The 19,088-nt window shown below is 37.3% G+C and overlaps 2 protein-coding genes across 2 annotated transcripts in view; both read right to left on the bottom strand.

Moving 5' to 3' along the window:
• LOC121909984 overlaps window positions 1-19,088 on the bottom strand; it is a 40,524-nt gene that overhangs the window by 5,056 nt on the left and 16,380 nt on the right. Inside the window, exon 3 of the mRNA XM_042430886.1 lies at window positions 13,443-13,582. The gene's annotated coding sequence lies outside the window, so the exon portion shown is untranslated. The remainder of the gene's footprint in view (window positions 1-13,442; window positions 13,583-19,088) is intronic.
• LOC121909996 (tumor necrosis factor receptor superfamily member 14-like) lies at window positions 1,536-18,491 on the bottom strand. Its single transcript, XM_042430906.1, has 6 exons — window positions 18,236-18,491; window positions 6,756-6,911; window positions 4,249-4,336; window positions 3,975-4,141; window positions 3,706-3,757; window positions 1,536-3,622 (listed from the first exon to the last, which is right to left on the bottom strand). Exons 1-6 carry the CDS (start codon window positions 18,432-18,434, stop codon window positions 3,610-3,612), a joined length of 675 nt encoding a protein of 224 aa, XP_042286840.1. The 5' UTR covers window positions 18,435-18,491; the 3' UTR covers window positions 1,536-3,609.

Here is a 19,088-nt window from a genome sequence, read left to right as displayed (position 1 = left end):
GCAGCATCACTATAGTCACAACAGGCACGGATGCATAGTCTGACATGCCACAGTTTGTAACGTTTACACATCATAAAGAGTCGAGCCTCAAGTGACAGTACAGGGTAACTTCAGGAGCCAATCAGTTTTCAGCTGGGACCTGTGCCCCTCTGGCCCGCCCCTAGAGTCATGTCAACAGGAGAGAGTCTGGCGAAGTGAGGTTTCACTGCAAGTCAAAGACAGACTCCCTACATTTTACAGATTGTTACTGAACCTATTTTACACAGTCGCTCTATTATTCTTGTATATTTTGTTATCGAAAATAAGATGACGTTGATGAAGTGCGGACTAGTGAACTTCCTTAAACTGGGTGTGACAGTTGAAACTGTAGTTTGTTGTTTTTAGTGATAAATGTTAGTTTGGTACCTTCATGGCACATCGGACAACACTGTCCGTCATATGTGGTTTAACTTTACTCCTCTGCTCAAACACATTCTTGTACAGTGAAGGCAGCGAAACACCACGTAGAATAAACAGCCGGGGAGTGGTGTTGTACATGGTATTTAGCTAAAATGGCGTCAGCTGCAGCCAGAAAATCTGCAGAAAATACTTCAGAATTAGTACCAGACAAGTTCAGTTACTCTGTGGCACTTACCAAAAACAGCAACGACGAAAACATGACGTCACATGTTACCACCTTGCTTTATATAGTCGTGAGCCCTTTGGCTCTGTTTTTTTTTAACAAACTATCAGAACAAAAGTGAACAGACAGGAAAACATTAGTCAACAGGCAAGAAGGAGGAGCAGATGATACACATCATCACGGAGTGCTGGCTTTATGCATCTATGGAGCTTAATACGATGTGCCATGATAATACAACAGACTGTGATTGACAGTGACGCCGTATTTAAACAGATACTTACTGACCTCCAGAGGACGAGAACTATGGACAAATCTCAGCACCTCCCCTGGAATATACTGGATTTATGATCTGACAGCACTTTATATAAGATTACTGGACCTGTTTGCACTTTATTGATGTTTTTCGCACTTTGGCACTGGATGCACTTTATTGTTAATGTAAGTTATTGTTCTTCTTGTAAATTTTAATCATGTGAAATTCAGTAAAGTTCTTTAAAAAAAAAAAAACGTAAATGACTTTCGCTTGACTTTAAATGAAGTCATTGATCTGTATTTCAAATTCCATCATATAGCTACGGCAGCCTGTGAGAAACCTTGAGAACTAAACCCACATGGAGACAACCAGCAAACTCGAAACTCTCTAAACCAATTAGGGCTCAGGTCAAGACCGTATTCTTTAATTTACAGAGACCCAACAATTCCCCCATGAGCAGCACTTGGTGACAGCGGTAAGGAAAAACTCTCCTTTAACGGGTAGAAACCTCAAACAGAACCCGGCTCTTGGTGGGCGGCCATCTGCTTTGACCATCATATCTATCACTGGATAGAAAATACTATCCAACAATTTAGAAAATGTTATAGGAAACAAGCATGTTATTTTTTTTAAAGCAGAGATTCAGCTGTAAAATATATCTAAGTTGCTTTACTAATTTTAATGCAGGCCTAAAGTGTGCATGATAAGTTGTATAATGAGGGGAAAAAATAAATCAAAATAAACATTGGATCATAAATGTGGTCAGAACAGCCATAAGTGAAAGTCTCATACAGAGAATTACTGCACATCAATACAGAAATGACAGACTGTCAACAACAGTCCTGGATAATGTTAAAATATTACAGGGATATTAATAACCAGGTTATAAAGTCTTAAAAGGGAGCAGAGCATGAACACAAGCCACAGAACAGAAGTTGAGAGAAGTTGAATTAAGTTTCATTTAAAATAATAAAGTATCATAAAATTATTACAGTTGTTATAAAATATTCTAATGAAAAGATTGATTCCCTCAGAGGTGCCAGTGAACATCTCGTCTAGAGAACCAAAACGTCCAGAAACGTCCCTGAAGGGCTGATTAACAACATCATGCTGAAAAATGACTAAATACACTTCAAACTGAATATTAAGTAAGTAAAAGTAGGTAAAATGTATTTATACTTTTCAGTCACAAAGTGCTTTACAAGGGCATTGATAGAAAAATCCATGTATTAGTTAAGTAGGTATGGTCATATGTATGTATATATTTGGCGGCAGGGCCTTGAGGGGAACACTGATAGTCATATGGACATCATGGTTATCATGTGGAAGGGAGAGCTCTGCAAAGATTTGTCTAGGTCTGTTAGAAGGAATCTGTAAACAACTACAGGTGCCTCCCCAGGGCATCAAGGCCGTCTATATATACTAGTGACTTTCCTTTGTCTTGTCAGAATTCTCCACGGAGACTCTGAGGACTCTCCGTGCCTACAACATATGTTCTGTTTGAATTAAAGAGACGCTTGACTTCAACCAACCTCAGTCTATTTGGTAATTTTTACCTATCAGGCATAATGCACAAAAATACAGAGAAATATATACCAATACACAATCTGTAATAAAAAACACATAGTAAAAACATGGAAGAAAATAAAAAATTAAAATACACAATAAAAACATAGAAACATAAAATGCTGACTTCTCACAGGTTAACCAAACGACTGTCTAAATGGGTGTGTTTTTAGCTGCTTTTTAAATGAATAAGCAGAATCAGCAGACCTTAAGGGTGCAGGCAGAGTATTACGTAGCTTAGGTGTGACAGACTCAAAAGCTCAACCACCACTGGTCTTTAGATGGGTGTGTGGAACAGAGAGCAAGTTTTGCATGTTAGACCTAAGAGAGCAAGCCGTTGTGTATGGGTGTAGCGATCAGCCACATAGGCATACGCAACAGGAAGTCAATGAAGAGTTTTAAGAATGGGAGTAATATGAGACCATCTATTTGACCTGGTGAGTAGTCTTAAGGCAGCATTTTGGATTGTCTGCAGACAGTCAAGGGCAGAGATCCTAAGATCGTTAACATTTGTAAACTTAAATTAAAATTTTTACTAAAATCACAGCAACATCTGTAATTTAAGATAAAAACTGACCTGCTGGACCAGGAGGTCGATAATTAAAAAACAGTAAAACGGCTTTTTCCGACCAACTTTAGTCAGTTGTGATTCAAAACTGCTGAAGTGTTCTGTGCTCACTAATTGGCAAGAGAAACAATTTTTCCAGACCACAGCAAGACAGACGTGGAGTCCCAGTATATGAACAGTCAATAGGGCAAAGTTCGTTTGAATGGAAAATTTCCATATTACGTTGCCAGGTTTCAGTCAGAAATAAGCCAAAATTTTTCCTTTAAACAAGTCACTGAGTGCACGGGCCTTGTTTGACACAGAGAGAGCATCGATCAAACATATTTTGATTGAGGAAGCCGTGTCATCATCAGCACAGGGGGCTTAGGGGATGCGTGCAAGTGGACGGATTACTCGCTCGCCATCGCTATCCCAACCATGACAGGAATGTGAGCGCAAGTATATGATTCTGCCCAGGATGTTCATAGACATGAGAGTGGAAACAGGATCCCAACCATGCAGATAACATCCTTTTCTCCCTGCTGCAGCTGATAAGAAGGTACCTGATACAGCAGGTCAGCACTGAGAGGCTCCCTCAGGCCACCAGGGTCCTAGATGACGTCACTGTGTAAGACTGAAAAGACATCACAGAATGTAGCTCAGCCAGACAGTCGACAGTCAATGTATATTTCAAGAGAAAACACACTGCTGTCTTAACTGATACTGTTTAGCATCTGTTTAGCTTCTCTGACATGTCCTCTCCAGTTTCCTTTTTGGTTTAAATATTAAAGAGATTAATGACATGATTTAATTAGTTAAATAAACTGAGCTTTGTCATCTACTAAAGTACATTCATTACAGTGTCAAAAAGAGACGAAAACAAACATGTCTCAATAGAATTGCCTGCATTCCCCTTTTTATTATCATCCATCAAAACTATGATAATGTTTGTATTGTCTGATACAAAAAATAACAACAAATCTTACCTGATTTCTTCTTTCTGAAGTAAACTGATAAAGGTATGCCAATTAATAAAAAAAGTAATAAAGTCCCTCCAATCACCATTGCTGTCACATTTAATTTTTCTTTTCCACATTCAGCATCAGCTGAATCAGTTCCTGGTTTGATCAGCCGAGGCTTTAGTGATTCACATCTGGAATGACAGAGGGACATTTTTACAGGAACATTTATAGATTCCACTAATTCATTGCTGTTGTTAGAAACCAGCTGTGTCCACGGCTGATGTCAAGCTTCACTTACTGTGTGTGTGGTTGACAAGATGTAAATGTCCCATCTGAAAATGTTCCATCACTGCAGTCAGTGCACTCAGTGTCCCTGAGAGCTGTTCCTGCACAAATACAAATATACACATTGAAACTACTTCACTTTACATATTATGAAGTCATCAGTGTTATATGACATCATCACTGTCATCACATCTGTCTGATTTCATTTCAGTGAAGCTGAAGCTGACACTTGAAAATCACACATCCAATAATAGTCCTTTGTTTAATAATGATTGTTGACAAGTTTTTATATTTCACCATCTTGTCATTCTTGAGCAACGATGGAATCAGATTCATAACCAAACTACTGTTTGAGAGAAAACTACAATGATCCAAATGTCATCAGCTTCACTGCTTCATGCAAATACTTTCAATACTAAAGATATTTATGCTAATATGTTCATGCCAGTAAACAACTAGATTGTCAAGAAATTGTTCAAGTTTCACTCAAACTTTTGTCTTTTGACCAATGTAACATCCATTTTGTCTGGTGAAGGTAGTTATGACATGAAAACAAGGAAAGTGATTCATGAAGAGAAAACTATGTTTTTGTGTCCAAATAAAACAAATCTGTCCTGACAGAAAGAGCAAGGTTAAAGTAAGATAAAGTTAAAAAAAAAACAATAAATAAATAAAAGGGGTGGGACTAGAAAAGTTCTCTACTTCATCCTACGCCCTTTTCGGACATTGAAAGGTTATTATTTGTGTGGCTTACTGATAATTTGCTGTTTTTTTGTTTTGTTTTTTTATTTGTCAATATATTTTATTTTGTTCTTTAAACATGTTCAAAATAAAACCATCTAATCTAATCTAATGAGGGCTACAGCATGGCAGGTACCAGTGAGCACAGGACACCAACAACTGAAATGCTAGCTATGCTAACAAACCGTCCTTCCACTTTCCACTCAGTGATGCATGAAAATAATTTCTGACTTCCATCAGTGGAGGTCAGACACCATCAGCTTCTAGAAGCATGAGGCTTTCAAACCAGTGGTGTAGTGGTGTCTTGGCAGGGTAGACTGTGGTCCATGCAGGTCTAACTTTACATACACACAACGACACCTCTGTTTCACACAGTGAACAGATTGGAGAACAAACAGAAGTTGGAGAGCTGCTACTATCTTTTTAAAACGCGTCAGTCACTCTTAAGAGGAAAGAAGGTATATTTGAAGACAGGTTGCCAAAGGTGGAAATGAACTAATATATCAAAATGGTGCAGACTGTCCATTGTACCAGAGCAGCTTTTGGTTCTGGTCCTCCATGGACCAATCAGCCCCTCAGTCAGACTGATCATGTTTAGGGCTGACAAGATGTGAAAGAGCTTTGTAGACTTCGCCCCAGAATTGACCTCCTGACCTTTGTGTAGTGCACCTATGCAGCAGAGTGTGGGAGTCACTGAACAGCCTTTCAAGACAAAGTAGAGCTTGAAGGTTCATCACTGCCCTTGGAAATAGAAGAATGACAACAAGTCTGTGTGAAGGATCTACTAAGTGGACATTTTATGTCATCTTTAGTTGTCATGGAGATGGTTCAGTTGTTAACACACGACCACGTGATACATGGTCAGTGGACGATTGGAGGTCAAGGATGCTTCAAATTTGACCAGAGACCATCTTTAAACAGAGACAGTGGTCACCATCTGCCCCCATATACAACCACCTGTTATCACATGACCACAGTTCAATACTAAGTCACATGATAACAACTGAACCATCTCCATGACAACTGAGTGAACTCCATTCACTGATGAAGGCCACTAGATGTGGCTGAAAGCTCCAGATTACTTCAAAAAAGTCGATCTTGTGTTAAGAATCTTTTGTCAAATCATAGCATAGAGTTAATGAGGAGAGACTGTTGGGAGCTGCTACAGCAGAGTGAAAAGTTCACCACATTCTTTCTTCCCTTTCAGGGTAAAAAAGAGCAGGTATGAAGATGATGTTTACACATCTGCAGCCAAAACACACCTGCAGTGTACATTGGTCAAAACAGCTGCCCTTGGTATTATTTTCTCTGTAAATCAAACATCTACTGACTGTGACACGTGTGGCCCAATACAATAAGTGGTAATGGAGCATCTGAAAAAGTGAAACACAGGTCTGACACATGGACAGTGGTACTGTTTTCTCATCACTTGCAATGCAATTTCTAATTTATTTCTCTTCCACTTTGGGGCTTTTTCAGTCTGCAGAATGTTGACCTGATCAGTCAGTAGGATGTTGACACAGAGAAGGAAGGATAGAGGTGGGGAGTTCTAGCTAATAGTGAGAAGCTAAGCTTCTGCTCCCACTCATGTATTCCAGTCACCCTGTAGCTGCCACACTGGAAACTTAGTTTTATGTTGGACAAATCTTGAAAACACAAACTCATTTCATCTTCACACCATTTCTCAGGAGCAATTTATAATGAATAAGTGTAGAAGCCAAGATAGTATCTTAGGTTTTTACACAGGCCTTGTTTGTAAGTCAGCATGAGAAAACCAACCTTTTTGTCTGATGCATTGTCCTGGTTGACAGCTTGTGTGTTTCAGTGCTTTCACACAGCCGTCCTCTGTGGAGTCCATACAGTAGAATCCCTCCAGTGGTTGACAAACTGTATTTGATGTTGATGTACATGATGTCTTTATCTGCAGACCAGAACCTGTCAACACATACAGAGGTTACATATGAGATACTAAACTTCTCTTCTGTTCAATCTACTAGACAGCAACAGCATGCTGATCTTTTTTCTGACTTACAGACAATCTTCAGTTTTTATGACATCTTTGGGAAATGTGAAACAATAGTTTCTCCCATTTATGAATTCATGGGAAAATATCTGCATAAATGAAGGCTGGAGAATAAAACCACCCGTACATATCACTCCGTGGAAATGTGATTTCTGTGAGGAGAGGTCGCTTCTAATATTACTGCAAGTCCCTCTGACACAAAATAGCTCACAGTTGTTTAAAAACTGAGGAAAAAAACAGACGACACCAAAGTCTCAGCTGATAACTTGCTCACAAAACCAAACAGAAAAAACTTCAACATCAACATCAGAATTTGGAAAGTGACAAACTTCTCATGTGACAACAGCCTGTTGTGGCACTAAAACTGTCTCACTGGCAGCATTTCATCACATTTCTCTATGTGGTGTTTGTTTCTACATGCAGTCTGTAAGTTTAAGTAGTTATAATTAAATAAAGCATTATATATAATTATTAATTAATTAAGCAGTAATGCTTCAACAGTGAGCAGTATGCTCCACACAAAAGAAAAAAGTGATTATTGATCAATCTCAGATTAAACTGAGAAAACAACAGCACAGATACAATCTTCTAATCATCATTTTCCTCATTGTTGTCATGTAGAAATTTAATGTTACAGTTTTATTGGGAAACTTGCTTGTTAGGCTCTAATTTCCACTGTGGAAGTTGTCTCAAGGCAGTAGACTCGTCATGCTGAGTCTCTGCATCTTCATAATGAAGCCGCCAACCAGACAGTTTATTCACTTCTTACAGCATTGACAGTGAGACTTGCAGTAAAAAACATTCTTACTGGCCTTAAATCCATACTAAGGCTTAAATATCTGTCAATAATATGAATATAAATCTACCTGAATCACAGTTTGCACAGGGAAAACACAAGCGTCGAGCAGTGGGCTGATTCATGTAGGTTCCATCAGTGCAGGGCAGACAGGATGTACTATTGATCTTTGTACAGTCTGTTTTAACTCGACTTCCTGTGGAGAAGAAACAATTTATTATCATTATAATTATCATATTATTCACATTATATTTTAAATAATTGCTTTTCTCTCTCTGATCCCTCTTGTTCACCAGGTGACAAATATCGTACAAGCATTGTATCTTTCTGTAAATCTTCTGTCATGTCTGAATTAAGAAACAAGGAACATACCAGCAAGACATCTAAGACAGCATTCTTCTCCTATTTGGTACTCTGCTGGATGACATGCGAGGATGTGTCCAATGAAGACTTTCAGTATTATTATCTGTGAAGAGTAAAAACAGTTTTTTGTCTCAGTGAAACCTGGTTGAAGTTAAGATATTGTTGAAAACTGTCCTGAATAACTTCCTGCTTTAAGCAGAGAAAGGCAGAATAAAGACATGACATATACAACACATAACAATGAGGTGGAAAAGAAGAAATGGAGGAATAAAACATGTGATGGTGATAACTGAAAGTGAAGGGAAGGTCAGTGGAGGAGGATGTCAATGGAGGCAAGAAGAAGGAAGAGAGGACCTGAGGGGAGAAGATGATGGCCATGTAGGACTGAAAAAAGAAGATGAAGATATGGAGACGAAGATGATTTCAGAAGACGACTGAACAGTAAAATGACCAAAGAACACTTTTTTCTTTCCACTTTATGACTAACTGATTTTTAACTTTAAACAATCATTTGTATTATTGAGTTTTTACATTTTTACACTTCTGAGCAGTTTAATGTTATTTGTACAGTTTTATTCACTATGTGTGAAGAAGCATTTTTGCACTTTCAAAAAGTGAAAAAAGTCCTTGATGTGAGACCAGTCCTACACTACTATATAACATAGTTACAATTACACATAATCATATGTCTTCAATAGCTTTAAATATATTTATAAACAGTTTTAAAACTGCTTTACATGTGAAACAGTTAATAAATGTTTTATAACACACTGTGATATTGTGTGTGAAATGTCTTATAATTGTTCTTCATTATAAATGGTTTTATACTCCAACCTAACAAGACTAGATCAAAACCTAGTATATGTCTGGACTGTGTATGGTCACTGTGTCAAACTGTGTCCATTACAGTGATAGTCAGTTGTTGCATCTATAATGTGAATTCCTGGATATTAAATGTTCATCAGCAATTTTCGGTTCCAGTAATGTTTACTGAAGTAGCAACATATGACATGGTTAAGCTACGTTTGAGTTAAAAATAAGGTTATAAATATAGTTGCAAGAACAATACTTTCCACTCATATCTTGAGATGTTTGATTTTATTATTTTTTCATTTTAATAATAACTATCTAATTATCTGTTGACTCCCCCTGCTCTGTCATCTGTTTTTCTCTCTCTTGTTTTCACTCTGCATTGAGTGTTTTGCATTATGATGGTTATTCGGGGTGTTTTAACTGTACGCTCTCCCTCCTGCCTCTGTGCACTTTTTTTCTGCCTCTTTCCTGGTCGTTTTCATGGAGGCTGCGGTGTAAATTGTAAATGAAAGTTTTGACAGTATTTTGGTTGCAAGTTCAGGAGGCTTATCTCCGCCCAGTTATCACAGTTACAGTCAAATCAAGCGCACCTGCAGAGCAGCTGCCCCACACTAACCTGATATGACAGCAACATGAGTCGCATGTTTTACCTGCAAGACTCTTTGTTTTAATGCTGTTGTTCATCCTTTGAGATGTGAAAACATCAGAGAAATCAAAAGCTTGCATCCTTGTATTAGTTCAGTGATAAAATCCAAACACAGCGTGGAGCGTCTCTCTTGCCGGCTGCTGACAGCGCTGCCAGAGAGTCGATCACACTGGACGGTAGAGAGGGAGACATAGAAACGCTGGTACGCTTCTGTTTAAACAGGAGTTTAACTGACTTCTCTGCATTTAACACTGAAGCTACGAGTCTCAGAGCTCGGAGCAGAAACACATTCACTCTGCATCATGCAGCTATCCTCCACTTCTATCATCTTACGCTGATTCATTCTGAAAGAGCAACGACCAATGAGGAAACTCAAACACTAGGCCAGCCTCACTCTCTCAGGGACTACTGCGGTTAAAGGGCTGGTCTGTGGCTGGTCCAGCCAAAAAAGGATTTGTACATGTATATAATTATGTCTTAATGATTATCACACTATAAATGTATCCTAAACTATTATAAGGACGTTTCAAATATTCATATTATCAACAACACAAATCATAATTAATATTGTTGGCAATCCATCGTCCATCTGTCTATCTTTCAGATTTTAGAGAAGCAACTCTACTGGTTTGTCCTCCTCTTGTCACTATGAATTCTTTTCCAGGAGTCTGCGGTTTGTCATTATTTATACATTAAAAGTCAGTGTTCAGCACTTCACCTTGTCAATAATCCCCTGACCGCCCCAAACCAGCCTCGTTACGTCACACTGGTATCAGAGAGGCGTAATTTAGCACTCAAATTTTTGTTTGCTCAGTATATTCAAGACTTAAAACAAAGTGGTCACAAGGAGAGGATGACTTAATAAGCTGCATTTATTGCATAGCAACGCAGAGCATAGCATCCAGAGTTTTGGAGGAAAACATTGATATATTTGTTTGTCCGCCATCCGTGTTAGAGCTTTTTCTCTTTTTACGCGGTGCCATGCTCATGTTAGCTAACCTGCATCCCATACGCTCTCATTAGTAATTTAAAGGGACTCTGATAGCAGTGGCACTCTGTCACATCAAGAGTTTCCCAGGCAACAACACAGAGGTTGACTCATGTTTCAGAACAGTGTTGTACAGAGGCTCCCAAACACATATGATTATTGATTTCCGAATGAGTGGATATTTGGCCTTATTTTTGGCATTCAAAAAATATTTTTTGGCCTGGTGGGTTTTCTCGTTGACCCGGTGGTCCACCAGGACTGTACAATTACAGGGGAAACACTGGACTTTATTGAACAAAATAAAAATAGTGAAAACGCAGTAAGACCACTTGTATTGTGACTGTTTCATCAGGGTCTCAGATTGAATCCATCCATGTAAATGTTAGAGGTCCACCGATTAACAGCCTGAACGATTACTGGATCAGATTTTCAGTATTTTTACAATTATCTGAATCGTTTTTTGTTTTTTCTGATTGCTGAAGGTCACCTAGGGGGATCCTGGGGGCTTGTTCCCCTGTAATTTTTTTTTTTTTTTTAATGGTGCATTCTGGCCATGATTTTTATCCCTGGCAACTGAACAAAAAACTATTAGGCCTACTTATTCTAACTATCCAACTATATTTTAGAATAAAAATAACACAAATATCTGTGCTTATTATCTTTATCAACTTTAAAGGCAACAGAATCTACATCAGTCAGTAGCTGTGTTTCCATTATTTTATATGCATTTGATGTTTCATATTAAAGAAGTTTAATGGAAATGCCAAAATTTGAAATAACTTCCTGAATTTCGCAAAAAAGGTTTTGCCCTCCCTTGAGTGGATTTTAGAAATGTCAAAAAAGAGTGTGTGCACAAATAGGTAATGGAAACACATTTATCTAAATAAATAATGACGTAGCAAACGTTTAACTCAAATGACTGATCAGCTATTTCCACTCTCCGTGTCTCCAGGGAGCATGAAGCATTAACAATATTAGCTGACATGAAAGAACAGTTAAGACTCGGCTGACTGAAACAAATTCTTGAAGACTTCTCTCTTCAAGGCAACATAACTATTTGCTTTGTTTCCGGTTGGCAACGTTTACTTCTTCTACTCAGTTTACTGGTGGATTATCAAGGTTTATACCACCATCTTCTGACGAAGCTATGCGCTTCGTAATCTAGTTTATTCACCTCAGACCAGTTGATGAAAACGCACCTAATTCTCATTTTCCTTTTTGCAACATTTCAAAAGTTTGCTTCAAATTCTCTTGTGAATCTAAAGGAAACACAGCCATTAAAAGAAAAAAGTTAAAATTCTGTCACTTTCATATTAACATATGTGACTGCACACTGACAATCACTACTCTTATCAATACCCCTTATCGGTTCTTTTTTATTACTAAATAATTGCTTTTTAAAAAAGAATTTATTATATTTTAAATATTACTAAACATTGTTTCTAGAGCAGCAACAGTAATGTTTATAACAGAAAAGTTACCATATAAACTCAATAATATCTAAACTAATCTAAAATGTAGATAAAAAAATAATATTCAAGACATCGAAATACTGAGTGATTTCTAACATCCATAGATAAATAGTGCATCACTAGTTTCTAAACTGCTAGAATCTGCTTTTCTCCCTGCATACAAGTGTGAGGCACACAGCAAATCACAAGACTCAGTGTCATGAGGAAATGAAAGAGCATTTGTTGCAGCAAAATCAGTTACACAAGTTCTCGATTCTGTGAAACAAATGTCTAACATGTGTTAATCTCTTCTGTCTCCTTAACTGAACTGGTAAAGTCCAGCAGAATGCTGCTACAAAAGAGTGAAAACTGTGCCAAAATGTTTGTTCTCTTATCTTATAAGATTGACACATGAGAAGGACCACATGTCAACAGGGGCAATGGTGAACATTGTGTTGTCCCCAAGTTCATTTATTGATCCGTAATTTAACAACTTGACCACAGCAAAAAAAAAAAAAATGTTGGCTATAATGTTATTTCTTACACGTCACTTACCAGAGCCGGTCAAACTCTCAGTCTCAACCCACAACTACTAGTAACGTTACTGAAATGTGTCCTGAATCTGTTTCTTCTAACTGTTAGAAATGTGCAGGATTGTTGTTGGAGACTTTAGGCGTAATGGAACTGCATCTAAGGCCTGTTAATTCATACACAGACTGCTTAGATAGTGAACAATTGTCAGAGTTAAACAGTCATTTCTATTATTATCGTACATATTCAGCTATAGTGATCATTAGTAATGAAGTAGCCTAGTTCTGAATGGCAGGTTCCTTGCTATCACATGTTGTTAATATATAGCATTTATTGAAATTAACTGAAGGCTTTCCAAAGCTTTTTACTGTAATAAATGAAGCATCACTGTGTGTTAAAATCATGTGTTCTAAATTTTGCCAGCAAGATTTTCATTTTTACTGCAAATGTATATCGGTTGTTCATATCGGTTATTGGTCTCCTTGATTACTAATATTCGGTATCGACCCTGAAAAACCATATCAGTCGACCCCTAGTGAATGCAGCATTCAGATTGTACTTAATGTGTTTGTGTAGATCTGTGTCAGTCCCCCAGATGGACAAATGTGTGAACAACTTAAACAACACAGTAAATTAAAGAGTGAGATGTGAGTATAATTGAAAGTGTAGACTACTTGAATTCTGGTGGAATTATAACTTGCATATGTATCAGGTCTCATTAGAGAGTAGTTTGAAAACATTATTAATATTACTAATATGTAATGCAGCTGATTTTGAGCTGTTGGATGTATCAGAGCTGTTCAACAACACATGACCCCCACCAGCCCCCCCTCCTTTTGTTATAAACTATTTTACCAACAAAGTTGCAGCTGTCAAAGGTTTTCTTCTCAAAGTCATTTTGTGGATCAAGTTGACAGTTTTGATGAGCTGAAGACACAATCTCACTGAGATTTGGGATGAAGAGAGATGTCACATCCAAATCTGAGGGACAGAATCTAGAAACAAAAAGAAAACATATAAATACTGTACTAAACAGTAAGTAACCTGGTTACTGTGGGTAAGAGATTAAGAGTAACTGGGTTAACAAGTAGATTTCTACTGGAAAACCTCTGATTTCTAGTCAGGTTTAAACTATCTGCACATGAAAAGCTGCAGAACTGATTTAAAGCAGGTTGAGCCTTTTTCTCTCCTTTGGTGAGATTAAACTGAACATTAACCTTTGGCCTTGTACACAGCTCATATTTCAACTCACTGCCATGTTCCAAGGTTAAACTTCAGTCCTGTTTGTTTCCTGTCAAAGCTTCAGTCATGTCACTGAGTCTCCTTACTCGTGATTTAAACTGAAACTGAAAGGTTTAAATCACTGAACAGCAGGCTAAAGGATATTTTAATTGTTACAGTTTACAATGTTCTCTTACAAAACGTTATTAACAAAACCAATAAAGGCAACAAGCAAGCAGACATCACGGCTTTAACAAAAGATAAATTGTATTATATCCAGGATCAGAGCCACGACTGTAATCTGACTGCTGGTGTCCAAACAGTTTTCTAATATATTTTACCAACATTTTAGTGAAGTCAGCGACATGAACAGCGACACAATACTTTTGTTAAATACTGTAGTTTGAAACAACAACATAACATTTCAGCCTTCTTACTTGATTGCTGTATAACATAGCCGACAAGCGCCGGACTTCCCCGTTTTTGCTTCACTAAAGAGGCATTATGTTGCGGTGCGAGAGGGAACTGGCCAGGATTCATGCGGGCGGGGCCAGCAGGGGAAATAGTACGGAGCAAACACCAGTACCACAGCCACGGAACGAGAGAGGGGCGTCAACGGAAGTTTAAGGAATGCTTGATGTCATGTCATTCACGTAGATGTCAGCTAGTTGCCGGAAGTTCTCGACAGGCAATTTGAAAGCATATAAACAGAGAGACAGAACTGTGTTTTTTGTTGGTAATTAGTGGTCAATAAATGTATTGACCATATATATATATATATATATAACACAAACATTTGTATGTAGTTACATTAATATGTTTGTTTAAAAAGTAAAATTCGTTAAGATTTGAGGATTAGTGTGAACTTCTGTTACCTGCCTTGTTGACATATTTGATATATTTTAGGCTAACATTACCTTGGTTAAGAGCGTGTTGTTCTTGTTTATATTGCTTTGATTTTTTTTAATTATGTTCTTAAAGTTGTATGGTAGTCAAGACCAATCACATCCTGATGGATATTGATATATGTAGAGGGAGGGGAAGGGATGTTTCAAAATTCATATCTACCATTTCTTTAATTCATGGTGGTTTCAGTAATCCCATGGTAATTGAGGGCCTATGTAATCTTAATGATTTACGCAATCTTTGGCTTTCAAATAGGAGAGAAGACCAACAGGTGACTATCAATGATTGTCAACTGACAGCACGATGGCTCAATGGACTAACAGCAGCAGCACAATGATGTTAAGTGTGTTGTTTTACGAAATCCATTGCAAATAAGTGGAATTAAATTAATCTTTCTGTATACAATTCTTATGTGCCCCTGCACTTATACATTGATACATAATATATTCATATTCAAAACAACTGTATCCACTTTTTGAATGCAAAAGGCAGAAGTTTCTCTTTGGCTTGTATGTGCAGAAATCTGCTATTAAAAAGGATGCATCATGAAGGTACACAGCACATCCAGACAGGACACATTAAAACACATATGTTAATACATATAACCATATATTTTAAGTATCTTTTGTCTTTTTACTATGCGCATATTTGCTGCAATGAATTCATTAAAAAAAATCTCTAATAAACAAATAGCATGTCAAACAGTTTGTGCCCTTTTCCTCTGTGTTGTCCCTGCATATAATCTCCACCATGGTTTGTAGTGCTCCAGTCGCTCAGAGAAAGGAGTACGGATGTACGGTTTCACCACTGACATAGAGGGGAGAAAAAATGGTTGTCTCGAGTCAGCAGAAGCAATCTTACGATCACTAAACAGCCTGGTCGTCAGAAAAAAACGTTGGCATTGTACATTTCTGCAACACGTGTAATACGTAACATATTAACATGTTGACAAAATGTATCATCTCAACATTTCTAAAGCGACATAGTTCACATGTGATCTATATGAGCTGACTTTCCTAAGAGGGGTCGGTGGTTGGTTAGTAAGTTTCTTGGCAGCAAGTTGGAAACCAGCAGAGAACACCAGACCACCTCGAAACCAATCAGAACCGAGTGTTTTTAGTGAGACATCGGCCGTTTTTATTTTATTTTTTATTTTATTTTAACCCGAACCATGATCTTTCCCTAACCCCAAGCAAGTGGTCTTTGTGTCTAAACCTAACCAGACCTGAACCACAGCGTTGTCACACCATAAAACATCATTATTCAACGGGTAGAAATGTTAATATGCTACGTTTGTAGAAATGTTGATATGATACGTAATTCACGTGTCGAAACGTATATATTCAACGTTTCTGTGGTTTGCAGAAACGTTCAATGCCAACGTTTTCTTCTGGCGACTGGGTTGAACACTTCCTACATTATTTGGTCAAGATTAATTGTTATTGAACCCATTTTGTAAAGTTGCTGTGTTTTTCTTAAATGTTTTGTTATCGACAATAGTTGACGAAGTGACGAAGTGCGGACTGATGAACTTTCTTAAACTGGGTGTGACAGTTAAAACTGTAGTTTGTTGTTTTTAGTGACAAATGTTCGTTTGGTACCTTCATGAACATCAGACAACACTGTCCGTCACAAAACATCAGTCAGCGGGAGGAGGAGCTGATATTTACAGCAGATTTCAGCCATCACTCTGTTCGACTGAGCACTAGTCAGTGAGTTTAACAAAAGATAATCAGATAATGACAAATGATCTACATCCTGAAATTAAAGATGTTCTGAAGAACACTAAGGAACAGTGTTGTGAATCAATGGAGCCTCAAAATTGGCCAAATAAAGACAGATCAGTAGTTTCATTATACACAGAATGTTTATAACATTCATCAGGAAATCACAATAAAGTCACATGATTTATTTCCATTGCTGTCCTGAAGTCTAACAGACAGTCAGGAGAAAGGAGTGAAATGAATATATACAATTTTACACAAATACAACACAATAAAAACATTAAAAAAAAAATACAATCATGAAAATAATAAAACTACACAGGTACAGATACCTGTCCTAAAAAAGATGTTTCACTATGTGAACTTACTCAGGATCCTTTTTTTCACCTCTTTTTTAAAACTATTCAGATAATTAGCAGGTTTCATTTTGCTCTGCTCCTACATCAACCATTTAGACTCTACAGGAAAGATGTGACTGTATCCATCCCATAAGGCCTCTCTATTAAAACCTGTTGCCTTTAGTTTCTACATTAATATCTGGTGATTCACTGTGTCAGAGGCTTTTTGCAGGTCGAGCATCATCATTCTACAATACTTTCCACTGTCAACTTCCTTTTTAATGAGGTTGGTTAAATAAATCATGCAAGTCTCATTTGTGTAAGACTGTTAAAAACCTGACTGATATCATATATCAAATATTAAACTGGTTAACATATTTCAAAATCTGTTCATAAAAGGCTCTTTCCAGGATTTTACTGAAAAGCTCTCTGCAACCATAACTTTATATATCTTATATAGATTGATATTCATGTTTATATTTAAGCTTTTCCTTGGTCCCTAATGACTTGAGGGTTGTTCACAACTTTTTTGAATTATTTTCTATTCTTCTACCTTTGTCCTAAAGTCAGACTTCTTGGCTTCGTCTACCATTCTTTGCACTTTATTTCTAAGATTTTTGTATTTAATATAAAAATCTGTCACTTTATTTCTTCTATGATCTTTTATTACTATAATTCTCAAATAAATAGTGTCTAGAATCTTTATTTATCCAATGTTGAGTTCTCAGTTTAATCTTCACCTCTTTTAATGGAGCAATTTTATCTAAAACCTGAAGAAAATGACTCTGGAAGTGATTCAGTGCTTTAACTACATCACAACTATCCATAACGTTACACCGATCCATGTTCTTAAGCATATTCTTGAATTTATCAATATCATACCTTCTAAGGGTTTTACTTTTAATAGAATTGTGACAGTTCATTGGGGTCGTCCTAACTTTCCTTGTACAGTAGGTTAAAAAATGATCAGTGATTCCATAAACAATGACACCAATATGAGAGATTTGACATTTGTCTGATACCATAATAAGATCAACAGCAGTTTGACTGTGTTCACTAATTCTAGTAGGATCATTTATTAATTGTGTGAGACCAAATGTCTTCAGGAAGTTTAACAGTGCATTATGTAGTGAACCATTTTCATTCAAAATATCAATATTCACATCATCTAGTAAAATAACAACAAAGTTTCTCTGGTCAGGAGTTCTATATAAAGCACCAGTCAGTATCGGTTCAGTAAGTAAAATATCAATCAAAGCTGCTTCAAGCTTATCATTATTTAAATCAGCTCTTGCATTAAATTCTATATTCAATCTCACATATATACTTCCTCCTCCTCCTCCTCCTCCTCCTCTTCTCCTTCTGTCCTTATGAATGATTGAAAAGTTTTCAATTTCCACTTCAGTGTCTCTGATGGAGTCTATCCAGGTTTCAGTAAAGCACAATATAGTGTCATTACCTTTACATGCAAGTACACAGATTTCATCTGTCTTTGGTCGTCGGCTGCAAACATTTAGGTGCAAACAGTGCAGATCCTTAGATGTGAAGGCAGGAATCTGCACTTCAGCCAAGTCCAAGGTCTTCTCTGTGCCAGCTGCTGGCAGCGGTCCCTGTAGCGTCTCCTCTAGTGTGTGTTTGAGGGCTTTATGCCTTTCCATGAAGAAATTAATAGTTTCACAACACTCGACAATCGGCCTACAGCATTCATATAAAATGTCATTACTGTCAGCTGAACTGTGGTATGTAGGAGAATCATGAAGGATCCCAACCATCCTGATAACAGCCTTTTCTCCCTGCTGCAGTTGGGAAGAAGGTACCAGATACAGCAGGCCAGAACTGAGAGGCTCCCTCAGGCCACCAGGATCTTAGAGGCCACTGCTCGAGACACTGAAAAGACATCACAGAGTGTAGCTCAGCCAGACAGTCATCAGTCAATGTACATTTCAAGAGAAAACACACTGCTGTCTTACCTGATACTGTTTGGCATCAGGTAGCAACTCTGACGTGTCCTCTCCAGTTTCCTTTTTGGTGAAATATTAAAGAGATTAATGACATGATTTAATTAGTTTGATAAACTGAACTTTGTCATCTACTAAAGTACATTCATTACAGTGTTAAAAAGAGACAACAACAAACATATCTCAATAGAATTGCCTGCATTCCTCTTTATTTCTATAATAAAACAATGAAAAAAGTCTTAATCAACAATGTCATGACCTGTCAGAAAGTATCATCCATCAAAACTATGATTATGTTTGTATTGTCTAAATACAAATAACAACAAATCTTACCTGATTTCTTCTTTATGATAA

The sequence above is a fragment of the Thunnus maccoyii genome, chromosome 13 (genome assembly GCF_910596095.1).
Source record: "Thunnus maccoyii chromosome 13, fThuMac1.1, whole genome shotgun sequence".
Lineage (NCBI taxonomy): Eukaryota > Metazoa > Chordata > Actinopteri > Scombriformes > Scombridae > Thunnus > Thunnus maccoyii.
The sequence above is the reverse complement of the archived record's forward strand: the minus strand, read 5'-3'. Positions and strand labels throughout refer to the sequence as shown.